General features: G+C 49.2%; 1 protein-coding gene across 6 annotated transcripts in view; it reads right to left on the bottom strand.

The window, feature by feature from the left end:
• Nucleotides 1-4,060, bottom strand: part of ERBB4 (erb-b2 receptor tyrosine kinase 4) — a 640,461-nt gene extending 636,401 nt beyond the window's left edge. For all 6 annotated transcript variants that reach the window (XR_013930080.1, XR_013930081.1, XR_013930082.1 and 3 more), the window contains exon 1: nucleotides 3,945-4,060. Coding sequence is in view for 2 of the 6 variants with exons in the window: in XM_080399817.1 (XP_080255943.1) it covers nucleotides 3,945-4,038 (94 nt within the window). In the remaining 4 variants the exon portion in view is untranslated. The remainder of the gene's footprint in view (nucleotides 1-3,944) is intronic.
• Nucleotides 4,061-25,258: the final 21,198 nt, after the last annotated feature.

Below are 25,258 nucleotides of genomic sequence, written 5' to 3'. Positions count from 1 at the left end.
AGCCATCAGCCTGGCTGTGACTTACTGATTAGCTTAACAAGTCCTGTAGAATATATGCCTAGAAAGTCACTCCTGGTTTTAAGCACCTCTGAGTACGATCAAATAATCCTTAACTCCTCCTTGAAGTCACCCGAGTTGCTTTAGTTACTCATTTGAAGCACTTCATAGTGTTCCGAGTTACTCCCAGCGCGTTATTACACCTCCCCTACCCTGCAAGCGAAGGCATGGGAGACAGGGACAGGACGGATGATTCCCTGCACCCCCCTTCCCCTCTAGGCACCCAAAAAGCTGCTCCCCGGCCCGGGAGAGGGGTGCCGAGCAGGACCAGAGCCTGGGAAATCGCATCTCCGACTCCGGGCTGCGCGTCCCGCTGCCTGGGAGCTCCTGGGGGCTGCTGCCACCTAGAGATGCTCACGCAGCACGGCTGCAGGCACGCCGCCCCGCACGCCGCCCCGCACCCGCAGCAAAGGCGCACAACCCACGCCGAGCAGCTCACCAGCTCTGCCAGCGACTCCCTAAAGATGTTTTTCCATAAAGCCTCTGACCACGGGCATGCTCTTGATGGCAGGCTGTGCTTGCACATACAGCGCGAGTGAACTTGCTGTGGTTTGTTTAAGTTTACTTTATTAAAAACAAACAAACAAACAACAAACCCAAAACACTGACATGCCCTGAAAACTGGAAGAAAACATTTAGTTAAATTAAGGACTGTGGCTAATTCCCTGCTATAAAACTGAGGGCATGTTTCAGAACAACTCAGCGTCACAAATTAAGGTCAGGAGTGCAGAGCAGCACCCACAGGGTGCTGGGCCCTCCAGGCCGGGCTCCCAAGGGAACAAGGGTGGCTTTCCCTGCTACGCATCCAGGATCTGAAGGGCTTCTCCCTTAGTGAGCTGCTAATGCCAAGTCTCATTTAGTTTACTCATAGGCATGTATTTCAGGTCCTTATTATTACTGTTTTCATGCTAATTACAAACGCAGCTCTTAGTGCCAAAATCCATACACATATACATCAATTACCATCTCAAAAAAAAAAGAAAGTCACAACTAAGTCACTCGGGCACTTTGCAGTGCCAGTATCAGCAGGGAGGGTGCATACACACAGGCTGCATGGTGCAACCCAGTGCCAAAGCTGCCCCAGGCTCCCTGGGAATGCCCCGAACATCAGGGCCAGACTCAGTCTCTTCTGCCCTGCAGCAGGGCTGGCTCGCAGTGCCCTCGGGGGACACACGGGGACAGTGGCAGCCTGCCCTGGCTACCACGCTGAAACCTCCCCGCAGACCCCCCACACCACAGCCCTGAAGCTGACGTGCATGAGGGGGAGCAGGACTCCCAGAGGGATGCAGGTCCACAACAGCGCCCGATCCCCTTTGGTAGAAGGGCTGAGACGGGACGTCCCCTTTGCAGCGACTGAGTCATCTGATGGCAGTTCCAGGCTGAAACTCCCAGTCAATATTTATCGTGCCTTTGCAAAGGCACTCGGAGCTCAGCCTAATTTTAACCATCAAATAGACATCGTGGCGGAATAAACGGGAGAGGTGCCAAGGAGGGCTCCTGCAAAGGAGAGGAGCTGCATCTCTCTGAAGGCATGTGGCATGTCCCATCTGACACAGCCCAGAGAGAAGCAGCAGCATGAAATTAAAGCCTGCCCATACATCAGCTTGAACATGTTCCTCTCTGGAAAAAACAAACAACAAAACCCACAAAAAAAAAAAAAAAAAAAAAAAAAAAAAAAAAAAAACACCACTGCAAAAATATTTGGAGTACAATTAATTTCTCAGAGCAGTTGAATACTTGAAACAGCACTAAGTTAATTTGGCTGTAATTATTTAACAACTCAACAGCCCCATATATCAGAAAAGGGAGTTAATTTATCAGCTATTTCCAAGCAGAACAAAGACTCGCCAGCTTCCAGGTAACAGTCCAAGCCGTTTGGCTCATGTGACCTGGCTGATCTGTGCGCTGCAAACATTATATGATCAAGCATGGAGACAGAAGAAATGGAAAAAACCCCCAATGTATCACATATTCACATCTTAACCAACAGACACAGGATAATGAAATAAAAAGTTTGGCCAACAGCTCGCCTGCACGAGCGAAAACATCATCATCTCCCTTGACGCACTGAAAATGAAGGCGGCAGCCAGAGCCGCATCCCAATGCCTCCACAAGCTAGGAGAGCCCAAATTCTTGAGGGTCCTACACTTGCCCATCAAGGCTCACCTGTCCAGCCTGCCTTGCTATTTCAGTGAGTGCCAAGCAGCAGGAGTCAATCATTAACAGCTGCCATTGCCCACAGCAGCACCCAAGCCCCTCCAAATGGAAAACGTCACTCCAACTCCCTTATTTTAATAAACAGATTTTCTTTTTTGCACAGTGCAGGGCATAGAGGCTTTTCTGCAGCACAGATCCAGGAGGGTTCCCAAGAGGCAACAGGAAGGCAGGTGAGCAACCCTGGACAGATGCCTTTTATTTTCACTGGGGTATAAATCCAGCAGGGGAGCATCTCTGCGATCATCCACTCCAACAGCCATGTCCGAGCGGCGGGGAAGAAGGGCTGGAGAGCCCCGGAGCAGCCCAGCGGGGATGGCTGCTGCCCGAAATCAGGGCAGGCTACAGGGAAAGTCTGAGACAGAAAAGTACCAAGTCGGGGAAGAGCCAGGCTGCGTGTAAAGAAGGTGGCAGGCAAAAAGGTACAGCAAAGCAGAGCTTGTGAAACAAGGAATGCAATGCTCCCTCAGCTGGGATTTACCGATTCAAACCGCAGAAAAAGAAAACGTAAGAGAAAGCAGCAGCAGCAGCCCAGCGTTTCACCCCTCCTGATCTCAAGGATTAGGAAACGATCACACGCAGAAAAAGTAAACTGTGCAACTGCGCACGAAGATCAAAAGCTGCCTGCGAAGCCTAACCAGGCAAGCAAAGCCGGGACACGCTTTTTCCACTTCTCATCAAACAAATCATCTCAGTTACATAAAGCCCCAAAATACAAACTGAATTGTGAGAACGAGGAGCTGTTGTATCAATACCGCCCAAACATCATAAATTTTGCATCACCGAGGAGGGGTGGGGGGGTGGGGAAGTTACAATGATTGAAGAGATTTCCTTTTAATGTTTTATTCACAGCAAAAGCTCCCGAGAAGCGCGATGCAGCGGGCGGCGATCCCGGTGCCCTCCCTGGGCGACTACACCGGCACAGCCCCGTACTACGGCGGCGGCGAACGCTGCTCCGATGCCAAAGAAGGAAGGGAAAAAAAAATAATAAACCCAACGGAATATTTTTAAAGCCAACGCCGCAAGTTTTCCTCCAGAAAGTTAAAAAATCGGGGCCGATCCTGCGGAGGAAAACGCTCTTTTTCTGGCTTGAACTTCCGAGCCACCTGCTCGTTTTCCTCCGTGCGCAAACGCGCTCGGAGCGGTGTTTACGTTTGGACACACCGCATCGATACAGTGTATACATGTACGGGGACGGCTTCCTCCCCTGCCCGGCGCAGCGCGAAGTTTCGGAGCGCGCAGCCCCGTCGGGGCGGCAGCGGCACCTGCGCGGCGGCCGGCGGCGGGGCCGGGAGAGAGGGGAGGGGACGGGAGGGGGCCCCGCAGCCCGGACAGCCGCCACCCGAGCGGGGACACCCGCCAGCCGCCGCCGGGAACGGGCAGCTGCTCCGCGGGGGGGACCCCGCGGCGGACCCCCGGCTCGCCGCCGTTTGCAGCGACACCGGCACGGCCGCCACCGGTGCGGGGGAGATCCGCGGCCGCCGGCTCCGCTCCGCCGCGCGGCGGTGCCCGCAGGGGCTCGACCCCGCCGGCCGCGCGGGACGCGAACAAACTCCCGCAGCCGGCGCAGGGGACGGCGACCCTCCGCCGGGAGAAGTTGCCGGGAGAGCGCCGCGCCGCCGGCCCCGCCGCTCCCTTTCCGCCCCGCTCCGCGCACCGGGCCGCTCACCCACCTGCCTGCGCCGCCGCGGCGGCCCGCGGGGCCCCGGCCGCCGCCGCCAGCACGCAGCAGCTCCACCACAGCAGCCCCCCGGCCGCCGCCGGCATCGCGCCGCCGCTGCCTCAGCGCCGCCGCCTCAGCGCCGCCATCCCCCGCGCAGCCTCCGCGCTGCCGCCGCCGCCGCCGCCGGCTCCCAAAAGTTGCCGCCGCCGAGCCGCCGCCCCCAGCGCCGCCCCTCCGCGGGCGCGCCGCGGCGCCGACGGGGCGGCCGCCACTGCCGGGCGCGGGGCGCTGCGCCGCCAGCACGCGCGGAGCGGCGCGGAGCGGCGGGAGCGGGAGGAGGAGGAGGAGGAGGAGGGAGGAGCGGCGGGACGGAGCGAGGGGGCGGGCGGCGGGCGGGAGCCGGCGCCGCGCGGGACCGCCCCGCCCCGCGCCGCGCCGCGCGCGCGTGTGTGTCTGTGTGTGTCTGTGTATGTGTGTGTGCGCCCGCACCGCCGCTCCGCTCCGCACCTGCGAGGGCGCGCGCCCGCGATGCCGCCCGCCCCTGCGCACCAACGCGGGGCAGGTGCGCGCGCGCGCCGGCACTTCTCTGTGCAAAAGAGCGCGGGCGTCGCCGCGCGCCGCCGCGGGGTGCGCTTGCACTTTCTCCGCCGCAAATGAGGGGCGCCGGGGGGGGCGCGCGGCTGCGCGGCCGCTCTCCCGTGCGGGAAAACGAAGGGTTGTGCGGAAAAAACCCGCCGTGCGTGTGCGTGCGTGCGTGCGAGGGAGCTCGCAGAAACCGGGCGCGGGTGCGTGTCCGCGAGCGCGCGGGGCAGCGCGGGCCGCCGGCGGGAGCTGTCCCCTCCCCCCGGCAGCACGCAGGCGGCGCGCGGAGGGCCCGGGAACCCGGAGGGACCCGGGGGGCACAGCGGCACGGCCTGAAGCGGCCACGGGGAGGGGAGCCCCGCACATGGCAGAGGCTGGAGGTGAATTGCGGGACGGGGAGCACCTGCGGCCTGAGCCCAGCCCAGCAGCGGGCCCAGTACCAGTCCCAGCAGCAGGCCCAGTAGCGGCCCCAGGCCCAGTAGAGGTCCCAGTACCAGTCTCAGCAGCGGTCTCAGTACTAGTACCAGTTTCAACAGTAGTCCCAGCAGCGGTCCCAGTCCCAGCAACTGTCCCAGTACCAGTCTCAGCAGTAGTCCCGGTCCCGGTCCCAGTCCCAGTCCCAGCAGTGGTCCCAGTCCCAGTCTCAGCAGCAGGCCTGGTTCCAGCACCCATCCTAGTTCCAGCAGCAGTTGCGGTCCCAGCACCAGTCCCAGTCTCAGCAGCAGGCCCAGCAGTGGGCCCAGCACTAGTCCCAGCCTCAGCAGCGGTCCCAGTCCCAGCGCCAGTCCCAGTCCCAGCAATGGTCCCAGGAGCAGTCCCGGTCCCAGTGCGAAAGCGAGCGTTGCGGTTTGCATGACGCGTGCCCAGCCTCCTCTCCGCTTCAGCCTTCCCTTCGATGCCTGATCCAGCCAGGGACAGGGCACATCACCCTCCTCGCGGGGTGCTCGCTGGGTGCTGCCCCACACAACCCCTCCCGGCTGGGCGCTCGCAGCCCCACGCCGCCCCACGGCACCCCACATCACGTGCAAAGCCCAAGGCACCCCGCACTGCACTCCCAACGCCGGGGTCCCGCACGGCGCAGCCAGGCCCTGGTAAATCTGGGGGCTGCAGGCACAGAGTGCAGGCACTGTGCTCAGGTGGGGCGACTGGAAGGCTTTGTGGTGGAGAGGAGGGCAAAGTTTTAAAGGGTGATGGGACACGGTGGTGGCACCTTGGAGCTCTGTCTTCACTGCGGTGGGTGGACTTTGCAGTGAAGCAGCTGACAAGCAGCCACCTGTTCCAGCCCACCTGCAAAGGTGGGGCACGGAGGTGTGGTGGCATCTCCCAGCAGCGCGTGAAATATCCTCCACCTTGATGACCCCTGCCAGCCTGGTGGCACCTCCTCGATGCACCCCAGTGGGGACAGCTGCAGTGCAGGGGTCCGGCAAGCACCAGCCAAGCTGCCATAGCATCCTCCTCACCAACGCCCACCCGGGCATGGGGGGCAAGTGCTGACACCACACACACACCCTAAGAGGTCCAGGGGACCAGCATCTCAGAGGGGCTTGTCTTGGCAATACAGCATGCCAAAATCGCAATGTCTCGTCACAGGTTTGGGACAGTAGCTGCCGTTTATCACTGTGGATGAGCTGATCAGCATCCTCAGAGCTGTGGTCAGAGCTGAACCGAGCTCTGCAACTGTGCGAGAGAAGAACTTAGAAGCACCTTCCGTTCTTCATTTTATTTCCCTGAAATATCTGCTCTGAGGTAAGTTTTTGCTGCCTCCTCACCCCAATCCAGCCTTTGTGGGTCTCCTCAACACGAAGCTCTCCTCGATCTTTCTATCTGGCCTACGCAACGCTTCTCGGCACGTTCCTCTGCCCAGACCCCAATGTTTTTCCCCAGCACCCCCAGACGAGTGCAGCAGCCGTCGTCTTCCCTCCCGCAGCTCCAGTGGAAGTGTTTTCCCATAGGCATTAACAGCCTCAGAGGGTCAACCCCAACCACTCCCGCCAAACTCCAGCAAAGCCGGAGGCTTGTCTTTAAAAAAAAAAATAAATCCCTGAATCAAGCTGGTATTTAAAGTCAGATTAGAGCTCTTTCTCCAAAGAGCCAAAAGTTTTAGCTGAAAAGGATGAGCTGGGCTATGCAGAGAAGACGCTGTAGAGGAGGAAGTTTCACTGCCCTCACCGCTGCGGCTCAGCACCCCGCGACATCAGCGGTGGCAAAGTGGCAATTCCGCTGGCCGGCACAGAGGCGGGAGAAGGCAAAGGCAGGGGGGAAGCAGAGCCCTGATGTGCAGGGTCTTCAGTGCCTGCCTTTGGGTTTTCCATGAGACTGTCCCTTGGGTGAGGCCAGCCAGGAGAGGCCAGGAGCCCGCCCGTGCCCCTGCTGACCGGATTAGCAGCAATGCTAACCGTCCCTCCTCGCCACCCCCAGGAAAGAAGCGTAATTCCTTTCTGTTGCAGAAATGGATCCAACAGGAGGCTGTGAGACGAAACTCACTCAAATATTGAACTAGAAAAAATTTGCTCTATCTGCCTTTCAGTACACAGTGACTAATTGCTCTGGCTGGAGCTGCTGTACCTTCAAGATTGGAAGGTGCAGATGGAGCAAAGATAGAGAAGGCTCCTTACCTAACATCGGCTGTACATTCATCACAGATGTTTGCTATGCAAATCTTGTCATACAAAGCAATTATTGCTGTTCCCATACTGACCTCATGTTTATTTATTACATGAGCTCTTTATTTGAACCTTGTCTGGTCTCTCTTCCCGTATAAGCGTATTAGCTTGTGGCTTCCAAAGGCACCCAGCTGAGAAATTGTAGATTTATTTGCGGCGTGGAGGGACGGCACACGCCATGCCGACTGCAATGCAGAGCTGAGAGGCTTGGCTCTTATGCTGGTGGCTCTTCATGCAAAATATTCTCACCTCGAGGTCTTTTACTGGGACAAAGGACACTTTCTGATAGTGCAGGACCACAACACCGGGTTTGCTCTGACGCTGCAGTATTAGCCGATGGTTAATGGAGACTGTCAGCCCAAGGAGAGGTGCAATAAAACTCCTGTTGGGCACTTTTAGGGCCTGTTTTGTAAAAGTAAAATTTTACACAGTCCTTTGTCTTTGTCTTTGCCACCTTTGCCTGCGTCTGGGATGACGAGCTGCAAAAAGGATTTAACTCCGCCATCAAATAAGTTGCAAGTGCATTGCTGAAAGGGGCGGCATTTGGGTGGCTGGAGTGCTGGGTGTCTTTAAGGACCAAATATTCTCTTGCCACAGGAGTTGTCTCCGTGTGATTTAATGTTAAACAACAGTGGCATCCGGTGGGCACAGGGTTTCCTCCCAGACGGCTCGAGGCACGTTGCTCCCTTAGTTTTGTCCTGTGGTTTCTTTAGACTATCAGTAAACACATTTTCCAAATTTATCTGGATTTAGGGTTCTTGTTTTCCTGCACTTGCTTTGTTTGGGCGGCAGAGCAGGAAGAGCCAAGTGTTAACTTTTGCAGCACTACAGTTTTCTTTTAAACATACCAGATTATGCTCCGCTATGAAATTCAGAGGCAGGCAGGGCTGCTGAAATCAGCTGCTCCCCCTGCCCTGCCCTGAGCTGATCGATTTTGTTCTGCAGAGACCCTGCCTGTCTGACACCACAGGCAAGGCTCCATCCCTCCCCTGAGGGTGGCAGGAAGGCTTCCCGTGGGTGCCAGCTTCAAACCAGGCCCTGCTCTCTGACCTATCCTGGGATGCCTCTGCGTCCACAAATTCTATCGGTGCTCTTCTATTGGGGGAAAACCACAGAAAAGACCCCAAAGCCCAAGTCAAATGAAATCTCTCTGTTACACCCCTCAGCCCTCCCTGCAGCTTCCCTGCATCTCCTGCTGCTCGCTCCTCTGCTCTCGCCACTGGTTTCAGCTCTTCCAGCATAGTCTCGTTTTTCCGTTGTAATTAACACATTTCCCATTGCTTCCACATAATTAATAAAGCCAGCAATTAACAGCATGCCTGGTGATGAACCCAGCGATGCCACACTGCATACTTTCCCCTGCCTGACTCACCCCTCTCCAGCATCACCATTTCGTTAGGATCTCGGGTGGCTTGCCATCCGTCTGACAACTCACATGCCCCGGTGCATTTGAAACATTTCTTCCCCCCACAAGTACTTCTCTTTTATGGCACAGCTGTACCTTTTGCTAATTGTTCATGAAATTACTTTTTTATTTTTTTCCTAAAGTAATATTTTTCTTGAGAGGTTCAATTAAAAAGCGGTCATAAATGACTAATGGTAATTAATAAAAATGAAGAAATAATTGGGCAATATCTTTAAATGTATATGCCTGGAGTCAAACTCCTAAATCCCTGTTTCAGTTAGAGCCGCCTGGGGTTTTTTCCTCCTCCAAAGGAGCAGCAGTTCCCATGACTGTCAGGGAATACTCCGAGTGAAGGAATAACCCTCCAACAACCCTAGAAAGCTGAGGGCTGGGAGAGAGTGCTGGAGCACATCGGCAGCAGGCAGCTTGCTGCTGCCCTCCTTCCCTCTCTGAGAGGAGGAGGAATGCCTGTGCCAGGGCAAGGGGGGATCTGGGAAGCTGGTGAACATCTTGGTCCCCTTGAAAAACAGCACCTTTAACCCATGGAGAGCCCTGCCACTTCCACGAGGCTGTTAGAAAGGGATTAGACATTTAAGGGCAAGACAGTTACATTAAAAAAAAAGTAGAAGCAATAAAAGGCTTTTGTGGTTCAGAGCATAAATCAGCCTTTTACTGCTTCCCCTTGCAGGGAGCGCAGCCACAAATGTCTAACTCAGGGATTTTTATATCTAGTTGTGAAATATCGGGGGGAGAGCAGTGCCAGGGAACGGCCACAGGACCATTTGCCTGAGTCAGCGCTGCCAATCCAAGGATGCCACGGCATCCTGATAGCTTTGGGAGGGAGGTTGAACATGGTGGTGTGGGGTCGAGCGTATGATCCCATCATACAGAGCAGGACTTGGACGTGCACTTGGTTTCAACGGCTGCTTCACCCCTGCTCCCTTTGCCTGATGAAAAGTTATCACTGGTGCTTTCCCTTTGGCAGTGCAGACTGGCAGAAACTCGGACCCAACGCCCAGATCTAAACCCAAGCTCATTAAAAGGTCACTTTTTACAAAGTAGCGCAGCCACCCTAACCAAACGAGTGCCTGGCTAATTGCCTTCTGTGTGAAACTGGGTCTGTGGTTTCTGTGGGATCAAGTGTGGTTTTCTCCTCTCCTCCTCCAACTCTTTGGTTATGTTTGCAGCCACTGATGAGCATCTGATTTGCCAAAAACACTGCATTTTGTGGCCATAAATGTGCTTTCCAAACTCCTGGGTCTGCTTACACCCAGGATGGTGCAGAGGCAGGAGGGCTGTAGAAGCTGCAATGTGGCAAAGCAAAAAATGCCACACTGGGCTAAACCTCAGCAGGCAGTCTGAGAGTGCAAAGCACCTCCTGATACTTCACACAGAGTAAGTTTGAATCATACATGTAAGTCATTAGGTCAGTGCATCACTTTATCTTCACCACTCCTTGCGATGTCAAGTGGGACAGAGCTGGCCAAGCCAGCACACATATAACAGACTCCGGGTTCCTCCTGCTTGCTGGGCTAGAGAAGGATATATACATCACAGTGGTAAATTGTTTGGCTGACAGCATGGGAGAACTTGTGCCTTGCACAGCAGCATCTTCTGTCATTTAACAAAGCCAGCACACGTCAGCTGTGGTGACAGAGATGCTCCTTGTCAGCCACACTGAACGAGAAGCTCTGGTCATTAGGCAACACGTGCTGGAGCGCGTGAAGCTGGAAGTGAGCATCTCTGTACAGAGCGGGACAGCAAAGGGTTGCAAGCCCTGAAACAAATGCAAACATATTGCATGAGATAAATATTCATGCAGGTACCCCCTCGTTCACCAGCACAGCCTTACTTACACGTGATGAGCACCCAAAAGCTCCTGCAAGAAGAAAGCTTTTGCAAGAGGAAGATAGCTTCTCACCTCTGGACAGCCAGGACCTTTGCAAATGCCAGCTAGCCCACCTCGAACTGATGTCAAGGCAGTTCATTATGGAGAGTTTTTTATAGGTGCAGGCTTTTCCCTTCATGCATGGGCAAGCAGGACAGTAAATACAGGCTCTATAGGCATGCACCCATGAGAGCAGCGCTTTGGAAGTACATTGCCTTCATGGGTAACAGTGGTGACCGTCTCTGGGGAGAGAAAGAGTGGCACGGAGGCACCCTCACCTCCTCCATCTCCCGCAGAGAAGATGCTCTCTGCCACTTGGCTGAGATCTTCAGCTCCACGTTTAGAGAAGTGAGACCCACAATGGGAGCAGTGTGGAGCTCAGCTGTGTTTGCTGGACTTCAGAGATGATATCATAACCGCAGAGGCAGAGCAGCATGGAGCTCCAAGCGGGCTGTGAGATGTGAGCTCAGCTATTCACCGGGGCCACTTAATCTGGCAACAACAGTGGGTCCATTGTAGGCTGGTGCAATGCGCTAGTTTGTCTTTTTTTTTTTTCCTCTTTTCTTTTTCTTCAGAATTATTGTTTGGAGAGTAACAAAAATTCCCCTGGAGCACAAAGAAGTGTATTCTGGGAACCTGAAAGAGGCCAGACAATTAGATAATAGAAAAACTGTGTTATAAATATGGAATTTCAGAGGTAATAGGTAGCCAATACAACACAGACTTCCTAACTGTATTTTCTGGAACTAAGGCCTGATCTCAAGAAAGCATTTTAGAACATGCTTTGTTTTTAGCAGTGTTTATATTTCATTCATAGCAAAAGGATTACATACACTCTTAATTTAAGGAGACCAAAAACAGGTCTACAAGGTCCTCTCTGAATTAGGGCAATTTTTTTTTTTTTTTTTTTTTTGTGTGTGGTCCTCCTGTATGTACCAATCTCCTTGGTAACTTGCCTTTCCAAGGGCCTCACTTGTATTGCACAGCTCCTTCTTGTAAAGCGCTGTGGTTCTCAATCCAGTATAAGATGCAGCCTTTTTTTTTTTTTCCTCATCCACATGCAAAAGGGATGTGTGTTTGTGTTTTCCTCCTACCAGAGTCATATATGACATTCAAATATGACATCCTCTTGCCTAGACCGCTCTCATTCATCCTTCTTCCCCACCTCTCCCCTACCTTCTTCATGATCCTGGTAGTAGGTCTCACATCTGCAGCCGGCTCCTCACAGCTCAATGATTTCCTGCCATATTTCATGTCTTCCCTCTTTTCAAAAATAAAAGAGCCTCTTCCCAACTGGCGTTGAGCAGAGTGCAGTGAAGACAACATAAACATCACTTGCTTGATACCTGAAGAGTTTCTTCTGGTATGATCAGACTTCAGTCCGGTCCTGTTACATTACTTCAAGCCATACGATACAAGCATACCAAGCTACTAATAACATTTGCGTTTGCTGGCGGAGGACTCGATTTTGCAAAACAACTGAAGGCAATACAACCTGTGGTTCAGCATTTTGCAAGCCTGGTGATTACAGGCTGACAATAACGGGGCTGGGATTTCTCCTCTGGGGTCAAAACGCCCCACTGTTTTCAACACATTCAGGATCACATCTGGAAGATTTTGAGGGGGACTAAAGGGTATCCACCCTCTCCTTGAAGCATGTTTGAAGCTCCCAGTCATGCTTGTTTATGAAGCAGCTTCTGACGCTTCTTTTTGTACAAAGTTTTCCCATGAAAAATTCATTTATACAGCACAGAATGTGTCTATAAATAATAGACACTCCAGCTCACCTGCCTCTTTACATTTCTATCGCCAATGTGAGCTCTACTTAGCAAAAATAGAGAAAATTAACAGCACTGCATGATGAGCACACATCCCCGGTCTGGCACACTTTGCCGGATGGTCCCGTTTGCCTGACAGTTCGTTGTTTCTATAGCAATCCTGCCCAGAAGAGTTTCCCATTGTGCTTGAGGAGAGGGGCACTCCCAGGACTATGATGGCTTTGTTATCCAAATAGCTTACAAATATCCAAATAGCTTACAAATAGTTACCAAAATCCCCTTCCAAAAATCACCATTTACAAGCTTTGTCATTAACATGCCCAGGACGAGATGATCAGTGGCTTGCAGGGGACTCACACATTTGCTTACAAGGGGCTGGGCACAGGCTCATGCTGAGTTTATTTGCAGGAGCGACCGCACCAGTCGGATCCTTTCAGGTTGTTGTTCCTGTGTTAAATAATTCTATTCATTCTTAATTTTCCATATAGCTGTAGGAGTCACAAAGTTGCCGATGTAAGCGGAAGCACTCAGTAACTTCACAAACTGCACCAAAGAGGATTTAAATCCCGGCTTGTTATAAACTTGGCTGTTGAAAACGCCCGTCCTCATCAAACTGGCAAAAATGGAGGCAATAGGGTGGTGCTGACCGATGCTGCAGTGGTACCTGGGGCTGCAGGCACTGCTTGGCAGGCGGCTCACACGTGGGTGCTTGCACATGCAGGCCCCCCCCAGCCGCCTGCCCCCGGGGCCGGAGCCCCCCGGGAACCACCGCACAAAGCCGAGCGGGATTTCAGGGCGCCGCTGCCAAGGCAAGGGCAAAACTTCCGCTGGCAGGGCAGGAGCAGGCAGCAGGCCAGCGGGTTGCCTTGTCTGCAGGCAGCCGTGCAAATCTCTGCCTGAATTTTCCCTTTTTTGCCTTTTTTTTTTTTTTTTTTTCTCTCTCTCTCTCTTTCCTGGAATCCAGCCATTTGCGAGGTGAATGCTCTCTTCTTGCACTGCTTTTTCTTTCTTTTAGAGTACACACTAGAAAAACAGTTCCACCAAGTATTAGGTACTATAGAAATTTAATTCATTTTTCTTACTTATTTTCTTATTTATTTTAACTTCTGTTACTGCTTCTGTGGATATTTGGCAGTCAGGGGAAAAAAAAAAAAAAAAAAAAAAAAAAAAACAAGGCTGCTACTTCAAGTTATGACAAAGGTCCCGCCACCCTGACAACACCAAACAGGAGAACAGATTTGGCATGAAATGTTACAGGAATTAATTCTTCTGCTTTTGGGGCTTTATTGCATGTGCAGAGGGTCTGGCATGTTTCTCAGAGAGATGTCACTTGATGCCTCTCATCACTGAAAAACGTGAAAGGAAGGCGTAGGAGAAATCACAGCCCCTTCATGTTTCTCCACAACTTCCCAGCTTGTAGAAGAGCATGCAGAAGGAAATGTAAGCTCCTGCTTTAATTTTTCTCCCTGCAGTTTTTTTTCCCCTACCATCTCTAGTTTAGAAATCTATCTCAAGTTCCACAGTAGCCGTTTATTTTATCTCAATAGATAGACTAAAAATGATTGAAATTCAGAGATTTTCACTTTTTCTTCCTTTTTTAGGTAAAACTAACAATGCTGTTGTTGGAAGATCACCCAAGGAAAAAACCCCAGACAACTCCAGAACACCCGATCCGATTTGGAGTAACCCTTGCAGTAAGGGAGACCCCTTGCCTTTCGCTCCATCAAGCCCCCCTGCCCTCCCATACGACCCTCTTAATTCCCTAACCAGCCTGCTTTGATTGCACAAGAGGTGGATCAAGCCCAGATGTTGTCCCACTATCCATGATACAACCCCCTGACCACCTACTGCCTTCAGCGCAGTTTTTTGGAGCTTACTTCATTTGAGTAGTTTCCCTCTTCTGCTGTAAAAACCTGCCACAAATTGCATCCATCCCTACAAGCAGGGAATGGTTGCATGCTTCCCTCCTAAGGTTTAAATTAAGTCTTAATGAAGACTCAGAATTCAGGATTAAATGTTCAGCCCCTGGCTAATTATGTTTGTAGGGTTCAATTTGCTTGCCAAGCATCTGAGTTAAAAAAAACAAAAACAAAAACAAACCAAAAAAAACACCACACAAAAGCAAAACAAGCCCCAAACAATATTTGCACGTTCAAGAACACAGCGAACCCTGCCTTGAAATGGCACAAGAAATCCCTGTAGAGCTCTAGTATGCTTTCAACCAGCCTCCTTTTATTTTAAAATTGTCAATTTCCTGAAAAAAAAGTTCACTTTCTTTGTGATTTAAAAATAGTGAAATATCTCAAATATTTGTGCTTTTCTGTTCTGGCAGCTGTTATGCATATTATAGCTATGTGTATAGTTATATACGCATATAGCTATGCTTCTCTTCCACACCTCTATGGTGGTGAAGTACAGATCCCCTTTGCAGCTATTACGCATTACTTTTCAAGAATTACATTTTAAGAATTACATTAAGCTGATGTTTACCTTCCATTTAGGTCTTTCATTACAATTCTGATTCAAGTTTTCATTTTTATAATATTTTTCCTCCCCGTAGCAACGTCTTGTAAACAGCCTGCTTATTTCTGACTATGAATTAGATGGAAAAGCCAGTGAATATCTTGAGGTATTGAGAAAAAAAAAGAAAAGCTGTGGTTACAGGCTTACAAAATACACTTGATAAATTTGAATAATCTGAATTTTTACTGTGGCAGTCTTTAAAATTAAGAGCTACCATTTTCTTTTTTTATTATTATTATAAAGTAATGCACAAAAGTTCTAATAAACAATTTAGTCTGAACCACAGGGAGAAATGAAAGGCTGTTCAGATGTAGTGATTCACTGGACTATTGAGAACAACTATGTTGGCTGCAACTGCTTTGGCTTGCCAATATATCTTTTCTCTCTGTTTTTAATAACGGGATCACTGTAGAGCTTTTATGAAAAATGAAATTTCCTTCTTTTCCAATGGACAGAAATATTTATGTGGGTTGGAGAAATACAGCAGAAACGGGGAGACTTTTAACACAGCTAAAGTCTACCGGGCACAGATTTTTATGTATGTGAGTTGTAGAAATCTGTCTGCCCATCTTAATTCTCGTGACTTATCCCCTAGCATACTTTTTCCCTTCTGTGGATCGACAGATCTGCTTTTCCTCCTTCATGATAGATGAACCTCCCTCGGAAATGAAACATGAGGCTTGCAATATCTGGGGGAACCTTTGCCTCCACTGCGTATGAGAGATGGGAATTGAAAGGCTGTTCTGCTGTGGGACATTAAATAGATTACACCTCCCACTATGGCAAAAAGTGCCATTGTCAACATGAAACCAACTTGTTAATAACCAGCTAGCTCCTCCAGTCATTTTTTAAAGTATATCTACAGTTAGCTGCAAGAAAAAACAACACACACACACACCCCAAAAAAAAAAAAAACCAAAACAAACAAAACCAAAACACAAAAAGCAAAACAAACCAACAAACCAACCCACCCCCCCAAAAAAACACTAACAGTGCCAAAAATTATTTCCCTCTTAACTGGTGGCACCTCTCTGGTAGATGGTCTGCAAATCCCATCTCTCCATAGGTACGCAGAAGCATGGCTGTGTCAACCGATCTCCAGTAATGTTCCTGACACCACACCATGTTTAAATAAATGAGTGATTAGCTGTGGGATTCAGAAGGAGATTGTGCATTTTGTTGGTGCTTGACACGCTTGACAAGCAGGTGAAAAATGTTGCCCTGTAAACATGGTTGTCTCTGTTGACAGAAAGACGTGTTATGGAAAGGTATTAGTCACTGTAAACCCCAAGATAACTAACAAAGATGGATTTCAATAAAAATAGAGAATCATTAAATGAACCCATCCCCTCTTTGCAGGCTCAGGCATAAAGGAAAATGTTATATATCCACGTCTGTTGATCTCCATGCTTAACAAAGCTACAAGTACATGGAGCAAGCACCATGTCTGATACCACTGTCTTTCTTTTAAATATCCTGGAAAACCTGCCTAGGGTTGAGCCCCTTTCCCGCTGAAATGGCAGTTTAGCATCACTGACACAGATAGTCAGGGAGATATTCCCTCCATCATGTTTTGGGGTGGATGTTTGTTTGGGGGTTTTTGTTGACTATGCAGAACAGGTGGACCACTTTCTTCTCAAATATGTACGAGACTTACTTAAGATTGAAGCGACCAAGCTTTCCTTCCCTCTGCATCAGAGACCAGGTAAAACAAACCGTACCTGCCAGCAAGTCGGACTGCTGTAAAACGGTGCTGAAAGGGACTCTTTTCAGAGCAGCTTCCCGGTGTTTACAAGGCCTCATGTTAGTTTTCCATGACTCTTAGCACTGGGCTTCCTTGCAGGAGCAAGGCTTGGGGAGCCTTCAAGGACTGGACATGCTTCCAGCTTTCCAGGGCACAAGAGCCACCTCACTGAAAGGTGATGTTGCAAATGTCACTGCCTTTGTAGAGGAATTCTCTTAAATGACATGGGGCTGCTGCTGATTGGTTTTATTGTTCACACACATCTCCCGCTGCTAAGGGAGCCGAGGGTGCGAAGGAAGCAGAGCCTGCAGTGCATCAATCAACTCAAAAACAAGATATAGCCCCAGAGATAATCCTTATCCTCTCAAAACTTCAACCTAAGGGAGCCCACGGCAGGAATAAGAGTTATCTTATGTTTGTCATTCACTTTGCTTAGCTTGACAAGGCCACCTGCAGAAAAGGTGGCCTAGAGTTGGCTATGCTTTAGATAAGGAATAACTCCTGTTCCAGTCATTGCTGGGGCTGTTTAGTCCTTCAGGTTTTTGACATACTAAGGAAAGCCTCCACAATGCAGACAACTGCAGTGAAATAAGAGGTTGGCTTGAACATTAAGGGCCCACTTAGTCTGTGTGAACATGGAGAGATGATCATCCTGTTTGCCTTGGCAAGACCTGTCCTTCCACCCCACTTGGTAGACATCCCTTCATGAACTGCAAGGTGCAGACCTGGGCCCTCAAAACTTTGTCCCTCCCACCGTTAATGTTCTTGTCATACAGAGCAGGAATCAAAAATGAGCTGATGGCTTTGCTACCATAGCAGAAGAAAAATCATCATCTCCTCATTGTTGTGAAAGGAAGATGAAGTACCTAAACTCCTGTTTTCCATCTTGAGATGCCATTTATACCGATAAGTAAATTTTCATGAAAGAAAAGTAATTATCTGTGAGTGTTCTGCTGTAGAGTGAAGTGTATCTGTCCTACAGCATCAGATAAAGGTGAAGGCAGCTCAACTACCACAGGAGCTCAGGTGCAACAGTTTGCACCTATTGAAAGTTTTTGGTTCCAGGAAATGAAAGGAAAGCAAACAAGAGAAGATAATTTGCAATCACTTAGCATGTGAAAAATGAGATAAAACAAGGCAGTGCAGGGCAACTGGCAGCTTTGCACTGCGCAAAGCAAAATAATATGGCATGTTTTCACCTGTTTAAATTGCTGTCGCCAATGAGGTTTCTTCTTCTTTTTAAACCAATGAAAACCTGTGGTGTAACCACTTCTGCCAGGGCTTGACCACAGAAGGGTCACCCCAGAGGGCACACAGCAGAGGTGCCCGTGATGCTGAGGTTTGGCTGACTGCCAGCTCAGGAGCACACGGGATGTGGCAGAGCATCGTGGGCATCTTGGCTGGGGCACCTGTCCATCCGTGAGCCACTGATTCTGAGGATGTTCAGCTGAGGAACCCTCCAGCCCTCGGATGCTCAGTAAGCATTACTGGAAGCACTAGGCACCCCCTCGGGGAGAAAAAAAAAAAAAAAAACCCAACAAAAAAAAAGAGGGGAAAAAAAAAAGGGAAATAAAAAAGGATTTACTTACATCTTTAAATTCTTTAAATGCAAAATTTAATTTTGCAACAGGGAGTCTGTTGCAACGCAGCACAGCCTGACACCACAAAAATACAGTCGGGAGCGCGGCTTCTCCCAGCTACCGCAGCGTCTGCTCCTGCAATACAACACTGCCCTCTCACGGCTCCTCTGCCGCCGAAACACAACATTTACGGGGGCACACAGGCAACCCCGGCCTAAAATCCCGTGGTTACACCCCCTTACAGCTCTAGCATCGCCGGGGGTGCACCCCGTTTTCTCCGGGACAGTGCGCGGCAGGGATCCAGCCGCCCGCATCCCTCACCCGCTCCCCAGGCTGGAGGCGCGGTGGGTGCGCCCTATCCCTGCTCCGCAGCAGCTCATCACCGACACAGAGGGAACTGAAACCAAAGGGAGAGACGAGCCACCAGTGCCTGGTGAGGTGCAATGCCCTGCTTCCATGCTGGCCTGAGTGATGCCGCCTTCCCCCCGCACACACACCCTCACGAAAAAAACATAAACATGGAAGAGCACATCTCTGCACGGGCTGCTGCTGACATGCGTTCTCCTTGCCTTGATCTTGTCCTGCAAACTGGAAAGAGACAGCTTGCTTTCTTAACGTGGAAAATTTTCCCTTGGTAACGTCAAGGCAGCACTAAGTCCAGGTAAAGGAGATGTTTGCCCAGAGCAGGTGTCCTCAATAGACAACAAGGCAGCAGGATTTGCTGCTGTGATGCCTGGGAAAGCCAAGCTGGGTGCTGCCCCAGGTGCCTGAAGGATGGCTTAGGGTGGGCCAGCGGACACAGATAAGATGGGAAAAAAAAATAATGCAGTATGGTCTCTCTGCCCCTCCACCGTGGCACTAAGAAGGGTTAAGAGACCCCTGTGGCATTGTGCATCCTTCCCCCAGCACCGATCACGGGCTCTAAACCCTACTTCAGCTTTTCCAAAGAGGGCTGGGAAGTTGCTTTTCTGCTCAGTCTCATTCCTGCCAGCTTGTGCACATGACTTTGCTCCAAGCATATCAATGGTGCCCACACCAAACGCTGGGTTTGTAGTTTACACATGCTGGAAATCAAATGCTTGCACCCCTGGCACGTAGCTGTGCCCCTTGAGCTCCAGTCCTGCACCGTTCCTAAGCAATTCCTGGATTCACTTTTCAGGCAGAGAAGTCCCTGGGCAGCTGCTACCAAAAAAAAAACCCAAACAAAAAGCCAGTGCAAGATGCTATTAAAAACTGACTATACAGCCATCTCTGTTGCACAGGTCACACTCCTGAGCTGGAAATAAAACAGGCAGGTCCAAGTGTGAGCTATACTTGGATGCTGCCAGCTTAACATTAAGACAGCCACAATCATGTTTCAGTCTCTCCAGTTTTTTCCGATCTGTGAAACTCACTGAAAAACTGAACCTCAGTTTTTACCTTCTGGATGCAGACTTGTCCCCTACGGCTCCATGCTCCTCTGCTCATCAGCCGCCGTTACTGCCCTTCTCCACAGTGGCTCTGACTGGATGGTGCTTAAACCACAATCCCAAAGGAGCATCACCAGTGAGCTGAGGACCAAGGCCTGCTAGAGCAGGGAAAAAATAACTGGCAGGGTTTTGCCAAGAGACAAAACTCCCCTGGACTTATTCCCAATAAGAAAGTAAATGGCAAGCGAAGAAGTCAGAGTCTTTCTGCACAGGGCAGTTTTTGGTCAGTATTAGCTGCAACCCACTACTGTAAGGTGTGCTGGCAATAGAAAATGAATAGATTATGGACTAAACTACATACAATAAATAGTTCATTACTGAATACATACTTCACAAATTAGTCATCGACATAAGCTAATGATGCAGTCTCGGGCCAAGAGCCTTGAAATGGTTTTACAGAGGCAACCGATCTTGATCTCTGATGGCTGCAGAGCAGAGTCCTCTCGTCTTGTTTCTTTCAATAAAAACTATTTTGCAGGTGCAATTATTCAGTGGCTGGGGTGAACCCAATGCTCTGAAGGATGAACGACTGTATTCTGAAGTAAACAACTGTATTCATCTTAGTATTCCTTTTGCAGTGCTCTGGGATTATAAATTCAAGATAAAATACTTTTGCAGAAGGCCAATATTTAACAAGGTATCGGCCAAAGGGACAGGACTTCTAAATCCACAGGCATGTTCTGCCAAGAGTGGGACTGTTGGGGAGTCCCAGCTAAAGATGTCCCAGCTAAGATGCCAGCATCAAGGTGATTTCATCATGTCTGCCAAAATGTGCCACATCCCCGGCTGCAAATGTCATTCCCAGCACCACAGAGTTTTTCCTTCTCCTGGGAACTAGAAAGAAGCCAGCCTTTCTCCTTCTTTTCACTCTATCCTCCCACCCTGGGGTCTGATCCAGAGCCCATGGGTCCTGCTAACAAGAGGTCTCAATTCCACCAGGCATATGGGCACTATCTGCAGGCTGGGATGCAGCTAGTGTGGGATGAGTCCATGCGTCCTTACTGCAGAACTTCAGAAGTTTTATTTTCAGGCAACAAATTCCCTTTTGCCTTCAGGAACAGAGGTTTGAAGAGCAGCATCCCAAGGGATGTTTTGTCTCCTGGCCCCTGGTGACATGCAGACGCTGCAGCCCTCTCAGATGAGCCCCTCTCGTTACTCACATTGCCCCAGCTCATCCCTCAGGCTGAATTTAGCTGCCTGCCCCGCTACTTACACTCAGCATTTGATATTGCCCTTTGCCTCCTGCACAGACACGGCCAGGCAAGGCTTCTGGCATCTTGTGGCTCTCAGACTAATTGCACAGTGGTGAGGGGCCACATCCCCACAGTGTGGTTCGGGACGTGGTGCTGGCACTGACCTCCATCGGGACTGGCAGAACAAATGTCAGCACAGAGCCGTAAGGCCAGCATGGAAACCAAGAACATTTGTAAGGTCAGGAAAAAGTCTACACACACACACACAACACCTGCATTCTTGGTGTGCATCCTATGGCTCTCTATGTAGGGGTGAATTGGACCAAAGGAAAAAAAAATTGCTAGTTTTGGAGAAAACCACAGGTCTCCAGAAGAGCTTCAGGATATAGAAAGAGGGTTTTGCAAACCGTAAGGCTTTTTGGCAAAGGTCTCAACCCAGTCCCATCTGGGGTGCCCTTGCCTGGTGCTGGGAGCCAGGGTGCCTGTCCCCGTGGCAGCAGGGCAGCAGTCTGCAGTAGATGGCAATGATGGACTTGCCCACCAGCCGGAGAAATTCACCACACCCCTGGGAGATTTCCCGCAGGAAAAGAAAGGTTTAGAAATGCTTTAGAAGTACGAAAAGGGATTAACAGCATCCAAAGCCTGCATTTAATGCAAGAAGTTATTCAACTTATACTCATTGCCTACTCTTTGTAAAATTCTTGGCATCCCAGTGTCGTTTTTTCCTATGGCTCCATTCAAAACCCATAAAAATCTCAGAGGCATTTTCAAACCGAGTGATACCAGACCGTGCTGTCTAATTGAAACCAATAAAGCGCTATGCTCCAAGGTTTCCTCAGCAGCTTCTCTCCTGGCAGACAAATCTCAGTCTTCAGCTAACCCAGAAAAAGGTCAGCCAAGCCATCAAACATTTCAAAGCACAATTAAGACCCCAAATGAGAGAAGTTAAAGTTTAATGTTGAAACTTCACTGCCAGTCGATGCTCACCAATTACAAGGGTCACTTGAAATACGATCAGCAGAACCATCACGTGTCAGAAACTTGTCTCTGCTGATGGGCGTTAGGAAATTTTTTGGCGAGGCAAACTACCTTGCTATAATATGAATGCTGCTATTAAAAAAAAAAAAAAAAAAAAAAAAAAAGCAAGCAATTCAAGCTGTAGCTGACTGTTAGACAGAAGCTGCTCTGAGTCTGAAGAACTTGAAGGTGATGTGTTTTGATGCCCTTAAAACAATTCAGCTCCCATATGGGTCTGGTTGTCCAGAAATCAAAAATTAAGTCTCCAGCCCAGGAATATAACCTTTAAGGATAAATCAAAGACCCAAGGGAAAAAAAGTCCACAAAAAAAGTCTAATTCAAAAATACTAAATAATTTCTAATAAAGCTGAAATTTAATACAGATAATCCTACTTCTCTACCTTATAAATTCTTCAGTGCAACATCATATACTTAAGGTTAAAAGAAAAAGAAGAACAAAGTGAAAACTGAAAGAAAGTTCAGGAGAAGCATTTTGACATTAGAATGAACAGGTAACAAATAAAGATTTCATGTTTCACATTCTTCTGTCCACCGCTGATTACATCTGACACATTCCTGCATTGCATTAAACAACAACTTATCCAACAGCAAACTATTCATAGGAAACCCTTTTTGCTGCCATCCTACCCATGCCTGGCTAGACTTTATTTCAGAGGTACGACACTGAAATACTGCGGTGCTGAGCGCCGTGTCTGGTTCTGGGTTTCCCAGTTCCAGAGAGACAGGGAACTGCTGCAGAGGGGCCGGCGGAGGCTACAGAGATGGTGGGGGGAGTGGGGCATCTCCCTGGTGAGGAAAGGCTGAGGGAGCCGGGCCTGTTCAGCCTGGAGAAGAGAAGGCTGAGAGGGATCTTATCAGTGCACACAAATCCCTTAAGGGCAGTGGCAGGAGGATGGGGACAGGCTCTTTTCAGCGGTGCCCAGCGGCAGGACAGGGGGCAACGGGCACAAACTGCAACACAAGAAGTTCCATCTGAATGTGAGGAAGCACTTCTTTACCCTGAGGTGACAGAGCGCTGGGACAGGCCGCCCAGAGGGGCGGTGGGGTCTCCTTCTCTGGAGACATTCAGAACCCACCTGGACATGACTCTGCAACCTGCTCTGGGATAACCTGCTCTAGCATGGGTTGGACTGGATGGTCTCCAGAGGCCCCTTCCAACCATGACAATGATAGAAATTTCCTATCAGTGAAGTTATTGCCAGCAAAAAGACAAAAAAAAAAAAGGGGGGGGGGGGGGGGGGGAAGGGGCTAGAAACGCATCTAATATCTCCAGTAACTTTCCTATCAAGTTGCCACAGCAAGGACTGTTTACCATTAAAAAACCCCAAGGATTTGCTAGGATATGCCTTTCCCTGGATCAACCAAGGAAGATATTTCAGGATTAAGTAAGATGCACAAGGCTTGCTCCACCTTTAGCTCCGTTTTCCCTAAGTCATTGTAGCTGAGGAAGTCAGATGAGGACTTGCACTTCTCATGCATCCAAAATAAATTAATTACAGGCCTGGTTCTGGCTAGCTGAAGCTCATCTGGAAGGCAGGATTGTTTGCAGCTCACTGAAAACGTGCCCGAAGACTATAGTGCTGCCATTTATGGCTGCCTACTTGTTTACCATTTCTATACCTCCATGTTCACACAAGTCACCAGACCAAAACTAGATCTGTTTTTGGAGGGGGACAACCCTGATGCTGAGAGAGATGGCCATAAGCACTATGTACTGCAGACAATGTTTCCAATAGATGATTTCCCATGGGGTGTGATCTCATGGGAAAGAGGTCTAGAACTTCCCAACAGTTGTTAAACCTTCCTATTCAAAGCAGCTCAGACATCTGCTGATGGCCTCACAAAAAAACTGCATACCTTGGTGCAAGAGAGAGCTAGTCCTCTGTAAATCTAGGATCAGCCAGAGACTCTGAGTCTTCCAGAGGTTTGCTGCACCTTCTAGAAAGCCCCGCGGCTGTCAGCCCTCCCCAGCAGGATCAGGCTGCGGTGGGGAGGTGGTGGTGTTTTTCAGGTTTGTGTGTGAGTGTATGAAGGTCTCAATTCACACAGGTCAGTGTTGTAGCTACTAAAAAACATACACTACAATGGGGCAACAGCCATTATCTGACATAGGTCCAAGATATTTCACATGCTGAGGAGTCCCTGGAAAGGGAGAGGAGAGGCTGTAGCGCATAGTGCTGCTCTTCTCCTCTGCATTCTCTCCAGTCTTTGTGGGTTTTTTGGTAGGGAGGAGGATGAGGAAAGGTAGGAAAGAAAAAGGTGAAGGGAGACTCTAAACTAAGGACCATCAGTCTGATAATGGAAGGACAAACCCAACTTAGGGCTTTTTGTCTCCTGTCTAAAGAAATGCCATAAGAAAAATCACCAGCAACCGTACAAAATAAACCAGCCCAAACCCAAAACATTAAAGAACCAACAGTGAAGCCAAAAGTAAATCTAACGTTCACTGACACCATTTCTACTGATGGAAAAGAGGTAAAACATCACTGAAGACAATTGAGTTTGGCTCCTTTTTAGGCATGACAAAAATGTGGCCGATTTGTTTCACATTCTCACATATATACTTAAAAAACATAATAATTTCTCAGCTCAAATGCCACCTTGACACATCATCTCTCTGCTTTCATTATACTCATATTCGTTTTTGATGTAGGTTATAAATGTGTAATCTAAGTCATAACATAAAGGTTTCTCCGTGGTAGTAAGAGGTGACATTATAAGACATTACACTGCGGTTTATAATGCCAGTGGAATAATTTTGTATCAAGGGTTACAACAAAATTCTTGATAGAGAAAGTTGTTATGGGAAATAATTACTCTCACCACCCCACCCCCCCAGCTATTAAACTTTAATAACTCAGATATAATTTCAGGATTCCTAAAAGTCAGGCTGGCATATAAGGTTTCTGCAATTCCCATGTTTTGGTGGCCGTAACAAAACAAAAGTAGCTAGAACATATTCACTGCTTCATTTAGACAACAAGACGTGCAAAATAAATACAAAATGGGTTATTCGTGGCAGACCAAAAGAAATCCTTGCTTCTGAGCTTAGATCCCAGATACCAAATCTCATCAGTCTGTCTGCTGGCTAATCCCATAAATATAGTTATTTAGACTAGAAACTGCAAATGATATATAATGGCAGAAATAGGAAGATAAATCTAGGATATACTTAATGGATTATATAAAAGAGAGTGCGAAATGGCCTATAATTATTCCAGGCCGCTGAGCTTGTTTCCTAGCTGATTTTAAAGACTTTGCTACCTCCTCTGGAGAAATAAGTATAATCAACTATCGGTATATCTACTTTTTTTTTTTTTTTTAAGTAGCACTCAACGTGGCTCCTAGCCTGTGCTATAGGTTTGCCTTCCTGCTTCTGTCAACTCATGAGCCTGTCGTAGCATCAGCAAGGAGAGGGGCTTCCACAACGTTGTATCTAAGAAGTCTGATAAGCCTTTTTT

Source organism: Falco punctatus (genome assembly GCF_963210335.1).
Source record: "Falco punctatus genome assembly, chromosome: 8".
NCBI lineage: Eukaryota > Metazoa > Chordata > Aves > Falconiformes > Falconidae > Falco > Falco punctatus.
This window is presented reverse-complemented; position numbering and strand designations above follow the sequence as displayed.